Source organism: Coregonus clupeaformis, chromosome 13 (genome assembly GCF_020615455.1).
Source record: "Coregonus clupeaformis isolate EN_2021a chromosome 13, ASM2061545v1, whole genome shotgun sequence".
In the NCBI taxonomy this organism is placed as follows: Eukaryota; Metazoa; Chordata; class Actinopteri; order Salmoniformes; family Salmonidae; genus Coregonus; species Coregonus clupeaformis.
The window spans coordinates 39,773,624-39,787,515 of record NC_059204.1 but is presented as its reverse complement, the minus strand read 5'-3'; the positions used below and the strand labels follow the sequence as shown (position 1 = coordinate 39,787,515).

At 42.7% G+C, this 13,892-nt stretch overlaps 1 protein-coding gene across 39 annotated transcripts in view; it reads right to left on the bottom strand.

Moving 5' to 3' along the window:
* The window catches only part of LOC121579882 (protocadherin gamma-C5-like), a 189,514-nt gene that overhangs the window by 14,811 nt on the left and 160,811 nt on the right, over positions 1 to 13,892 (bottom strand). For 3 of the 39 annotated variants that reach the window (XM_045224404.1, XM_045224405.1, XM_045224406.1), the window contains exon 1: positions 98 to 2,329. The exons of 31 other annotated variants lie outside the window; for them this stretch is intronic. In XM_045224404.1, coding sequence (XP_045080339.1) covers positions 98 to 2,101 — 2,004 coding nt within the window. In that variant the 5' untranslated portion in view covers positions 2,102 to 2,329. 5 more of the 39 variants (XM_045224388.1, XM_045224394.1, XR_006661665.1 and 2 more) reach the window with 4 other exon arrangements.

Here is a 13,892-nt window from a genome sequence, read left to right as displayed (position 1 = left end):
AAACAACACAGCACTGTCCTCATTCCTATGATGCACATGAGGGTTGAGTGCTGACTGAATGTCAGTCACCATAGAGTTTGGTTCAGTCTATGCTCACCTGCTGGCTCTCGAACGTCCACGCACTATCAGGTAATGATGCATCAAGCACGTTGATCATCTCCTTAAAGTCAGTGGTGCTGCTGGGCTTAACGAGGGTGAAATCACTGAACTCTGACATTGGAGAGAGACACGACCTGAAGGACTGGCTTTGAGACAACATGTCCCCTCCCAGGACCTCCACATACTTGATAGGGCCGTCAGTGTTGAGCTGAATCTGCAGGTTTCTGTTTGGATTCTTGTATCCGTCAGAGTCAGCCCGTCTGATACAGCAACTCGAGCTATTCCTACTGTTTCTAACGCACTTCACCACTAAAATGAGAAAAGTCAACAAAGACAACATGGACACTGAGGCCAGAGAAATTATCAAATAAAAGGTGATTTTACTGTTTTTCTTGCTGGGCTCTACTGTTTTCTGGCGGAAATCCAAGATGGGCTCGTGGAGCCCGTCCTCCAACAGAATGTTGACTGTGACTGTGGAGGATTGGGCCGGTTTCCCATTGTCCTTTATCTCTATAAGCAGCCTCTGAGAGGGGTCATCCTGCTCTGAAACAGCGCGTTTAGTCCTCACCTCCCCTGTGTAAAGATTCACACTGAACAGAGACGAGTCTGTGGCCTCCACCAGCCTATAGGACATCCAGGCGTTATGGCCCGAGTCTGCGTCCACTGCCGATATCTTAGTAGCGAGGTGGCCTGCTTTAGCGGACCGGGGAATATTCTGATGGGACACAGAGCCCATGACAGCAGAAGGGTAAATAACAGCGGGAGCATTGTCATTCTGGTCCAGGATAAAAACATGAACCGTGGCGTTGCTGCTCAGAGACGGAGAGCCGTGGTCCTTTGCCTGGACATGTATCTGAAATACCTTCAGTTTCTCATAGTCAAACGAGTGCATGCTGTAGATGCTGCCGTTATCTGAGTTTATGTAAATATAGGAGGAGACAGACACGTCTTGCACTTTAGAGTCTAATATAGAATAGGAGATCTTGGCATTATCTCCAAAATCCATATCCGATGCGGACGCGGAGCATATAATATAACCAGGTGTGTTATTCTCATTGACGTACACAGTGTACGCAGAGTCATGAAACCTGGGTGGATTGTCATTTACATCCAGAATACGGACTGGGATAGTTTTCTTGCTGGTGAGAGGAGGGGAGCCCGCATCAGTAGCCGTTATCTCTATGCTATACTCTGGGAACGTCTCACGGTCCAGAACACCATTGGTGACTAGTGCATAATGATTGGAAATGGAAGGTTCCAATGTAAAAGGATAGCTTGGTGGGATTTGTAGTGTTACCTTTCCATTGTCCCCAGAGTCAGGGTCCCGTGCACTAATCAAAGCCACTACAGTCCCGTTGGGTGCGTTCTCGCGCACTGGGCTTGGTTTAGATGTGAGGCTAATTTGGGGAGGGTTATCATTAACATCTATGACATCAATCTGGACGTTGCACTGTCCTTCCATCTCAGGCATGCCTTTGTCTTTAGCAATAATTTCGATTCTGTACGAGGGAGTGCTCTCGTAATCCAGCATACCCTTCAAACACATTTCCCCCGTTTTTGGATCAATGTCAAACAAAGCCTTTACATACTGTGCAGTATGGTCACCAAAAGAGTATTCGATCTCTCCATTTGGGCCATCGTCCAAATCGTTTGCCTCGACTTTAAGGAAAGACGTCCCCTGGGGAGTATTTTCGTTTAGAGATACTTTGTATAACGAATTTTCGAATATGGGGTTGTTATCGTTGTTATCTAAGACAATCATTATAATCTGTGAGGTCCCAGATCTAACTGGAGAGCCACCATCAAGGGCGGTTAACAACAGCTGATGTCGAGCCTTATTCTCTCGGTCCAGAGCTTTCTCCAGACGTAATTCAGGAACTTTTCTTCCGTCACCTTGATCCTTTATTTCCAAGCTGAAATGTTCGTTTTTGCTGAGAGTATAAGATTTTAAAGAATTATCGCCAACGTCAGGATCCTGCGCGCTCTCCAAAGAAAAGCGCATACCTGGGGCAGTGGATTCTGCAATTTTCAATGTGCGCTCAGATGATTGAAAATGAGGAGCATTATCATTTATATCCTGAATTTCAACTTCCACTCTGTGTAGCTTCAGAGGGTTCTCAATTATGACTTCTAACGGCAAGAGACATCTGGCGCTCTGTCCGCACAGACTTTCTCTGTCAATTCTATCGCTTACAACCAGCTCGCCCTTACCTAAATCCACACTGAAATACTGCTTACCAGCCACAGACGCTATCCTCATTTCACGAAAAGAAATCTCTGATACTTCCAAACCCAGATCTTTTGCTATATTTCCAACCACGGATCCCACGCTCAGTTCCTCTGGAACTGTATAACGAATCTCGGCTCCTGTTGTATTCCAAGACAAAAAAAAACACAACAGCCATTGCATTAGTGCTCTCCAATCACTGAGGCACGTCCTCTCCTCCAAGCTCAATTTCTTCATGTTGCTATATCCCGAAAAAATAACATGTGGAAAACATGCTTAAAATAAAATATTCCATGGAAACTGTTATTGATCACCTCTCGTTTTTAACCAAGTATCTACTTCCATTGTGAATGTATGGCTGAGCACAGCTCCGTCTCTCTCAGCTCTGTGCATTGTATGGGCTACTGTGCTGTGGCTGGAGGAGGGAGTAGATCTCTTTGTACAGTTAAGCATGCTATTGGTGCACAGCGCAGCACCATATAAACCAACTGAAAACAGAGTAGCTCTTAAAGTCGTAGCCAGCATTCTGCTATGGGTGAATGCGTTGTAAACTTGCTAGCACATCAGATCATATTTCATGAAGAAATTGAAATGTAATCATGAGGTAATGTAAAATGCCCGCCTTCCCCATTGCACAAATGGTTTTGAAATAATGACAGTGATGATAAAAGTAATAGCCCTTTATCTGAGGTCAAAGTAAACCATTTGAAATTGGACTTAAAGTGTACATACAGTACCAGTCAAAAGTTTGGACACACCTACTCATTCAAGGGTTTTTCTTTATTTTTACTATTTTCTACATTGTATAATAATAGTGAAGACATCAACACTATGAAATAACACGTAGTAAACAAAAAAAGTGTTAAACAAATCAAAATATATTTTAGATTTTAGATTCTTCAAAGTAGCCACCCTTTGTCTTGATGACAGCTTTGCACACTCTTGGCAACTAGCTTCATGAGGTAGTCACCTGGAATGCATTTCAATGAACAGGTGTGCCTTGTTTAAAGTTAATTTGTGGAACTTGTTTCCTTCTTAATGGTAAAATAGTAAAAACTAAAGAAAAAGCCTTGAATGAGTAGGTGTGTCCGATCTTTTGACTGGTACTGTATGTCCAGTAGATGTGTGGGACATGCAGCAACAAAACAGAAAGCTGACGTTTTTGTGGCCTGTGGAGCGGGCGTGTCGCTGTCCATGGTGCTGAAATGTACAATCCTTCTCTGAGCGCATGGAAGTGAACAAAGAGAACAGTTCCTCATTTATGTCACAGATAGACTTGTATTTTTGTGTGTCATTTTATTTTAGTATAAAACTTGCATTCATAAATAGCATAAAAATACGTAATTTACACGAACCTGTGAAATATTGAGGTTCTTTAAAACCCGGTGGGATTTTACATATCTGTTTTTGTAATGTATGTGCTGTCATGTCCTTATAAATCAGTGGGAGTCTCATCTTTCCATAGAGGGGTCATAATAGTTTGTAGGAGGCCAAACCGTTCGGAAACTAAAGATGATTTTGTGAGAAGACGGATTTTCGGGATGCCTCATGGTCTGACTAACAACCCTCCAGCTCTGTCACCTTTCACCGCAGATGCGGAAGTGCGACATCAGCGGATGCGGTAGATTGAGACGCATCCAGTGCAAAAAAACAGATAAAGTATCTCTAGCTTAAAAAGCTGTCATAAAGAGTGAATGCAAAACATCCAAATTATATAGAATCGAATGAATAGAAGTGGTAAAACCCAGTGCCAGGAGATACAGTCAGAAATGAACAAAGACATAATCCGGTGATAATAAAAACACAAATTATAAGATCCTCTCACCTGCTGGCTCTCGAACGTCCACGCGCTGTCCGGTAAAGATGCATCAAGCACGTTTATAATGTCTTTAAAGTCAGTGGTGCTGCTGGGCTTAACGAGGGTGAAATCACTGAACTCTGACACCGGAGAGAGACACGACCTGAAGGACTGGCTCTGAGACAACATGTCCCCTCCCAGGACCTCCACATACTTAATAGGGCCGTCAGTATTGAGCTGGAGCTGCAGGTTTCTGTTGGGATTCTTGTATCCGTCAGAGTCAGCCCGTCTGATACAGCAACTCGAGATATTCCTACTGTTTCTAACGCACTTCACCACTAAGATGAGAAAAGTCAACAAAGACAACACGGACACTGAGGCCAGAGAGATTATCAAATAGAAGGTGATTTTACTGTTTATCTTACTGGGCTCGGCTGTTTTTTGGCGGAAGTCCGAGATGGGCTCGTGGAGCCCGTCCTCTAACAGTATGTTGACTGTGACTGTGGAGGATTGGGCCGGTTCCCCATTGTCCTTTATCTCTATAAGCAGCCTCTGAGAGGAGTCATCCTGCTCTGAAACAGCGCGTTTAGTCCTCACCTCCCCTGTGTAAAGATTCACACTGAACAGAGACGAGTCTGTGGCCTCCACCAGCCTATAGGAAATCCAGGCGTTATGGCCCGAGTCTGCGTCCACTGCCGATATCTTAGTGGTGAGGTGGCCTGCTTTAGCGGACCAGGGCATCTTCTGATGGGACACAGAGCCCATGACAGCGGAAGGGTAAATAACAGCGGGAGCATTGTCGTTCTGGTCCAGGATAAAAACATGAACCGTGGCGTTGCTGCTCAGAGACGGAGAGCCGTGGTCCTTTGCCTGCACCTGTATCTGAAATACCTTCAGTTTCTCATAGTCAAACGAGTGCATGCTGTAGATGCTGCCGTTGTCTGAGTTTATGTAAATATAGGAGGAGACAGACACGTCTTGCACTTTAGAGTCTAATATAGAAAAATATATCTTGGCATTTTCTCCTATGTCTGGATCTGAAGCGGACACTGAACACATTATTGATCCAGCAGCATTATTCTCTCCGACGTAAACCGTGTAAGATAGTTGAGAGAAAACTGGAGGGTTGTCGTTAACATCTAATATATTAACTGTTATTATTTTATTCGAGGTCAAATGTGGAGACCCGGAATCCGATGCTTCAATCTCAATACGGTATTCGGGGTATTTCTCCCGATCTAAAGATGCACCTGTCACTAGTGCGTAATGATCTGCAAATGAGGGATTTAATTTGAAAGGGTAATCTGAAGACATACGAAGGGAGACCTTACCATTGTCCCCAGAGTCTAAATCATTTGCACTAATTAGAGCTACCATGGTACCTACTGGGGCATCCTCTCTCACGGGTTTGGGTGAGGAGGTGATGGTAATCTCAGGAGAGTTATCATTAACATCTACAATAGTTACCTGGACACCACTGTGTCCCTCCATAGATGGCGTGCCTTTGTCTCTAGCGCATACATCAAATTTATATGAAGAGCTTTTCTCGTAATCTAATGCGTGGGATAAAGTAATCTCTCCTGTGTCTTCATTGATTACAAATAGCTTTTGAATTGACTCTGCTGTATGCGATTCGAATGCATACTCTATTTTACTGTTTGTGCCTTCATCCAAGTCGTTGGCTCTAACTGTCAATACTAATGTCCCGGGTGCTGCATTTTCACTCAGTTGGATTTCATACAAGTCTTGCTCAAAACAAGGCGAATTATCGTTTATGTCTAGCACCTTCACAGTAACATGCGTGGTTCCAGATCTTGCTGGAGTACCTCCATCAACCGCAGTAAGAATTAGGTTGTGCACCGGCTGCTGTTCACGGTCTACAGTCTTTTCCAGAACAAGCTCGGCAACTTTTGTGCCATCTTTATTGTTTTTAACGTTCAAAGAAAAGAAGTCATTTTTATTCAGAGAATATGAGCGCAAATAATTGATTCCGACGTCAAGGTCCTGTGCCATTTCCAAACGAAACCGAACACCAAGTAGAGTTGATTCGGGCACTTTTATAGTGTTCTCACCTGACATGAAAAGTGGAGAGTTGTCATTTATATCCAGTATTTCCACCTCAATACGATAAAACTGAAGTGGGTCCTCAATGATAACCTGTAGTGGTAACAAACAACTGGCGCTTTGTCCGCACAGACTCTCTCTGTCAATCCGTTCATTTACAATGAGCTCGCCCTTTCCCAAATCCACGGCGAAATATTGCTTACCAGCCCCGGGGGCTATTCTCAGTTTGCGATCAGAAATCTTAGAGATGTCAAAGCCCAAGTCCTTAGCTATATTTCCAACAACAGAGCCCACGTCCAGTTCCTCAGGAATGGTGTATCGAGTCTGCGCCTCTATTGTATTCCACAAGAGAAAGAACATCCATAATGCCAGCCATGGAAACATCTTTATCTTGACTAGCGTCCACATCTCCACAAATAGCGTGCAATAGATAAAGGACTTGATCCGTCACACATTGCAAGAGAATTCAATGCAATTACCAAATACCCAGTAATTTCTTAAATGAACGGGTAAATCCAATACATGTACATCGATGTGAGACCAGCTATATCTCTCCCAGCTCTGTTCATTGTAAGAGATATGGTGCTGTGGCTGGGGGAGGGACTAGATCTCTTTGTACAGTTCAGCACATGATTGGTTTACAGAGCTCCAATAGATTACTATTAGGAGCAGCTCTGAGTTAAAGTAACAGTGCAGCCAAAGATATAGGCTGAGGCAATGTTCCCCCTAAGCTGCAAGCAGGCGCGCAGTAGCCCAAAGACCGCCGCGCAGCTCCCCGGGACAGCCGCGCAGAGCGCAGAAGAAATATCAGCCCATGGAGAGAAGCACAAGATTGAACATCACTCAACTTTCTAGAGTTTTCCCTGTTAGTTAATACTATCAACGTTTCCCTTTACTGTGGCAATTGTGATCGAGTCAACGCAATATTAACAACATACCGAAACAAAACGAACTATGCAAGAGATCTTGTTATAGGCAGAACACAAGACTCAGACGGTACTCTACACAGACTTGTGTAGCATAACCAATCAGAGCTGCAGTAGGCCTATATGCAAATAGACCATTGCCATATATGGATCTGTGCCATTTATTTTGAACTGAACTGTGTTTACAGCTGTGGTCATGAGTAGATGCGCTTGTTTTGAGATCAAAGCAAGAGCTGCATGTAGCCACGTGTGCACATTTTGTTAATATCCTTTGATAGTTAGTGAGTTATTAGCCCAGTTTTAGATAATTTGTAGTCTGCAATAGGGGAGTGATTTCTTCCTACAAGATTACAAAACGTGTGCATTTTGAGATATCTTTGAAAAGCGAGTCAGGTAAATAGTTCTTTTTTTGTCTTAAAGGGGCAGTGTTGTATTTTGAAACAGGCTTGAATAAGCCAAGTAGCCAATAGACAGAGGGTAGTATACCTTTCTGATTCTCTGTAATAATGGTGTGGGAATAACAATTAATTTTATTGTGTAAAGTGGTTTCTTCCATCAAACTACACCATTTTCAGTCACCTCCTTGTCTGTAGGACAAGTGGATAAACAGGTTAATGTCAAGCCCTGCATGTTTTTTTTCTCAAAAGTCTCATGGAATGTAGGCCTACATTGAACACCACACATTGGTTGCTACTGTAGGCTGAATGATTGAACAGCTATTGCCATGTTAAAATATTATGGGATGCGTGTTCTCCATTGTTTTTGATGGTAGGCCCCTCTGGTAGGCCTACATTACGATCAAATAGCCACAGTAGCCTACTTGGCCACCGTTAAAACGGTAACTTAAAGCGGGTACAGCCTCAGTGTTCACAGTAAACACGCGCTGGAAGTTGCACAGATTTTTTACAACTTTTAAGTTTGCGCTCAGCAGACCTGAAATTTGCTCAGTGCCCCAAAAAATGAGAGGGGACATTGGCTGAGAGTTAATGTAATAGGCAGGCATAGAGATAAGATGAACTGGCTTGATTAGTTTGTATTTTAGTGCAGCATACAAATCATAGGATAATTACTTGAACTGAATGCCATAGTGTTTTGTATGTTATAAAACATGTAATTATCAATGGGATATGTGATAAAACTGGCTATGTGATCAAACTGTGATGAAACCAGCCAGGTCACCCGTGATACAAGACAGTATTAGATGTCCATCCATGTCTGAGGACGCCGGGAGACGAAGTGGAAACCGGCCACTAGAGGTAACAGTGAGTGCTGTTACCTTCAAGTAGCATCTGCCTCTGGTGCAAAATCACAATCTGCCTCTGGTGCAAAAGGTTGCATGTTCAAATCCAGCAATAGAAAGTTGTTTTTGAGATTTAAAAATTATAATAATGTCTGCACTCACTAACTGTAAGTCGCTCTGGATAAGAGCGTCTGCTAAATGACAAAAAAAAAAAATGGTTTAAAGCCTATCCCAAACAGTAGCCCTTCGGAGTTAATGCCTAAACTTAACCCTAACCTTAAAAATGTGGAGTTAATGCCTAAACGTAACCTTAAACACTTTGAAATGTAACGTTTGGAACAACTTCGAAATTTGGCGTTGGAAAAACATGGATGAACATCTAATTCTGACGTGAGACTTTGAGAGCTTGTTGCAGCAGACTGGAAGATTGTAACACTGTAGGTTTAGGACAGTGTAGGCTATGCTACATTGTTTAGGCAATGTATGAGTTATCTTAGTGTATTTTCAACTATGGAGAAATAATACTTTCAAAAGAACACATGAGAAATTATTGAGAAAATTAGGCTACACATCAATTGCATGTAGGCCTACAGCATATCGCTGAAAAACACTGTTCTAAAATAGCACAAAAATCCTAAAGCAAATGTCTTCCAGTTCATATACAACATAAATAAGGTATGCCTTTGAGTCAGAATTAATGTGCAGGAAGAATGCATATGTTTGTTTTCACTTTCAGCACCACGGTAGTCACTAGTTACCACAGCCACAAAGTCAGAAACCCCGCCTATTTCTATACTTAACATGTGCTTTTAAACCAAACACAATTAATAACGACACTACTAACCTTATGCATAACTTTAAACTTAAATGAAGGCCAAAAATATAATTTTTGTTTTCATGAAGTTTTACAATAGCAGATAGTCATTTTGACTTTGTGGATGTAGTAACTAGTGAAAACCCACAGGAGTGGACAGCGCAAAACTGAACCAATGAGGTCAGACAGCGAAGCAAAAAAATGATTAAAGACATGAAAAATTCAAATAAATGCAAGAAAACCTCACGTGAAAATAATAAATAAAAGTAAAATAACTGAAAGAAGAAAATACAAAAGAAGTTCCTGATGCTCTTAGTTTTCTTTTCATTGCAGATTTCAAGAAAAGTATTTACGTATCAAGCAACAATCTAGACAGTAAAAATGTGCCAATGAATACCAGTAGTTCGTTTTCACTTTCAGTACCACTGCAATGGACATCGCGAAAATGAAACATACTGTACATAGCCATATTATGCATTGTAAGGATGGGAACAATAACACGTTTATCTTCAATTTCAATGTCCAATGCAAACAATATGCTCACCTGCTGGCTCTCGAACGTCCACGCGCTATCAGGTAATGATGCATCAAGCACGTTGATCATCTCCTTCAAGTCAGTGGTGCTACTGGGCTTAACGAGGGTGAAATCACTGAACTCTGACACTGGAGAGAGACACGACCTGAAGGACTGGCTCTGAGACAACATGTCCCCTCCCAGGACCTCCACATACTTAATAGGGCCGTCAGTATTGAGCTGGAGCTGCAGGTTTCTGTTGGGATTCTTGTATCCGTCAGAATCAGCCCGTCTGATACAGCAACTCGAGCTATTCCTACTGTTTCTAACGCACTTCGCCACTAAAATGAGAAAAGTCAACAAAGACAACACAGACACTGAGGCCAGGGAGATGATCAAATAAAAGGTGATTTTACTGTTTCTCATGATGGGCTCCGCTGTTTTCTGGCGGAAATCCGAGATGGGTTCGTGGAGCCCGTCCTCTAACAGTATGTTGACTGTGACTGTGGTGGACTGGGCCGGTTCCCCATTGTCCTTTATCTCTATAAGCAGACTCTGAGATGAGTCATCCTGCTCTGAAACAGGGCGTTTAGTCCTCACCTCCCCTGTGTAAAGATTCACACTGAACAGAGACGAGTCTGTGGCCTCCGCTAGCCTATAGGAAATCCAGGCGTTATGGCCCGAGTCTGCGTCCACTGCCGATATCTTAGTTGTGAGGTGGCCTGCTTTAGCGGACCGGGGCATCTTCTGATGGGAGACAGAGCCCATGACAGCGGATGGGTAAATAACAGCGGGAGCATTGTCGTTCTGGTCCAGAATAAAAACATGAACTGTGGCGTTGCTGTTCAGAGACGGAGAGCCGTGGTCTTTTGCCTGTACCTGGATCTGAAACACCTTCAGTTTCTCATAGTCAAACGAATGCATGCTGTAGATGCTGCCGTTGTCTGAGTTTATGTAAATATAGGAGGAGACAGACACGTCTTGCACTTTAGAGTCTAATATAGAAAAATATATCTTGGCATTTTCTCCTATGTCTGGATCTGAAGCGGACACTGAACACATTATTGATCCAGCAGCATTGTTCTCTCTGACATAAACAGTGTAAGAGGGCTGGGAGAAAACTGGAGGGTTGTCATTGACATCCAAAATACGAACATTGATTGTTTTTCTGGAGTTGAGAGACGGTGTTCCGGAGTCAGAAGCTTTAATTTCGAAAGTGTACTCTGGATTTGTTTCTCTATCCAAACTGGAGTCCGTAACCAAAGCGTAGTTGTTAGATACAGAATGTTTCAATTTAAATGGTAAGCCTGGCGCTATATTCAAGTAGACCTTGCCATTCTCTCCAGAGTCTATGTCCTTGGCACTTATCAAAGCTACAACTGTTCCAACAGGCGCGTCTTCACGAACAGGGCTAGGCTGAGACTTTAAAATTATTTCTGGGGAATTGTCATTCAAATCCATAATTTCAATATGAATAGTACAGAGGCCTTGCATTGGTGGAATGCCTTTGTCTGTGGCAAGAACATCCATTTTAAACGAATTTCTCTCTTCATAATCTATCTCTCCCTTAACCTTTATTTCGCCAGTTTGGGGATCAACAGATAAAAGGTTCTGTAGCAACTCTGAGGTGTGTGGACCAAATGAGTAAACGATCTCACGATTGACTCCATCATCACGATCGACTGCTTTTACAGTGACAACGATAGTTCCTGGTTGTGTATTTTCAACCACTTGGATATCATATCCACTTTCCTCAAATATGGGTGCATTATCGTTTATGTCTTGTACCCGAATAATAATTTCCGCTGTGCCTGATCTAGCAGGATTTCCACCATCTACAGCTGTTAGAAGCAGGCTGTGTACGGACTGTTTTTCTCTGTCCAATACCTTTTCTAAAATCAATTCGGATACTTTTGACCCATCTTTATTTGTTTTAATATCTAGCACAAAATGTTCATTTTTACTAAGTGTATATGTGCGTAAAGAATTGGAGCCAACGTCGGGGTCCTGTGCTGATTCTAAACGAAATCTTGCGCCTGGTAGTGTGTGCTCCGCAATATTTAAAACATTTATATTGCTTTGAAATACTGGGGAATTGTCATTTATATCCTGTATTTCGATCTCAACACGATACAACTGTAGTGGGTTTTCTATAATAGCCTCTAAAGGCAACAGACAATTGGCATTTCCTCCACACAGACTTTCTCTGTCTATCCTCTCATTAACAAAGAGCTCGCCTTTTCCCAAATCCACACTGAAATACTGCTTACCACCCTCGGAAGCTATTCTAAGTTTACGATCGGAAATCTCAGACACTTGCAAACCCAGATCCTTAGCTATATTCCCAACAACGGATCCCACATTCAGCTCCTCGGGGATGGTGTAGCGCGTCTGCGCTTCTATTGTCTTCACCAGGACGAAGGAAAGCAGAAGCCCCCGCCATAGAAATACCTTAATCTTCATTAGAATCCTCATTTCCATGAATGATGATCCCTTGAACTTCGTCAAGGTCTTGGTTTGTAATACATTGGAATATAATCCCACTTTGTAAAATGAATTATTTGCATAGAATTGAACACCCTTTTAAATATCCGGCCTATCTTTCAATATGAGCGCAGCTCTGTCTCTATAGGCTCTGTGCATTGAAGAATGGTAGACTCCCGTAGCCATACTTCAACAAAAATAAATCCTGGTTCTCGACGAGGCTAGGGTTATGGTGCGGAGGCTGGGTGAGGTACTAGATCTCTTTGTACAGTTCAGCACATGATTGGTTCACAGAGCTCCAATGGATTATCATTGCAAGAATCTCAGCACTGGCAGTTAAAGAAACAGTGCAGTTATGAGCAGTAGTGATGTAGTGATGTGTCCATTTACTTCTCAAAATTGGGGTCTGTTACAGCACTGGAATTTATTGTTTACCTTCATGTTAAATAAACAAACAAATAAAAAGCATATATAAAAGCTTTGCCAAAGTGTAGAAGAATATCATTTCATGAATTAATATCATGTAAAATAAATAGCCTGTACAGTGCGTTTGGAAAGTATTCAGACCCCTTGACTTTAAAAAAAAAAAAAATGTTACAGTCATATTCTAAAAATGATTTAATTGCTTTTTTCCCCTCATCAATCTATACACAACACCCCATAATGACAAATCAAAAACCGGTTTTTAGAAATGTTTGCAAATTTATAAAATAAAAAAAAACGGAAATATCACATTTACATAAGTATTCAGACCCTTTACTCTGTACTTTGTTGCAGCACTTTTGGTAGCGATTAAATCCTCGGGTCTTCTTGGGTATGATGCTACAAGCTTGGCACACCTTTATTTGGGGAGTTTCTCCCAATCTTCTCTGCAGATCCTTTCAAGGTCTGTCAGGTTGGTCTGGGAGCGTTGCAGCACAGCTATTTCTAGGTCTCTCCAGAGATGTTCGATCGGGTTCAAGTCCGGGCTCTGGCTGGGCCACTCAAGGACATTCAGAGACTTGTCCCGAAGCCACTCCTGCATTGTCTTGGCTGATCTCTCTGTACTTTGCTCCGTTCATCTTTCCCTCGATCCTGACTAGTCTCCCAGTCCCTGCCGCTGAAAAACATCCCCACAGCATGATGCTGCCACCACCATGCTTCACCGTAGGGATGGTGCCAGGTTTCCTCCAGACGTGAAGCTTGGCATTCAGGCCAAAGAGTTCAATATTGGTTTCATCAGGCCAAATAATCTTGTTTCTCATGGTCTGAGAGTCCTTTAGGTGCCTTTTGGCAAACTCCAAGTGGGCTGTCATGTGCCTTTTACTGAGAAGTGGCATCTATCTGGCCACTCTACCATAAAGGCTTGATTGGTGGAGTGCTGCAGAGATGGTTCTCCTTCTGAAAAGGTTCTCCCATCGCCACAGAGAAACTCTGGAGCCCTGTCCGACTGACCATTGGGTTCTTGGTCACCTCCCTGACCAAGGCCCTTTTCCCCTAATTACTCAGTTTGGCCGGGAAGCCAGCTCTTGGAAGAGAATTGGTGGTTCCAAACTTTTTCAATTTAAGAATGATGGAGGCCACTGTGTTCTTTGGGGCCTTCAATGCTGCAGAAATATTTTGGTACCCTTCTCCAGATCTGTGCCTCGACACAATCCTGTCTAGGAGCTCTACGGACAATTCCTTCGACCTCATGGCTTGGTTTTTGCTCTGACATGCACTGTCAACTGTGTGACCTTATATAGAC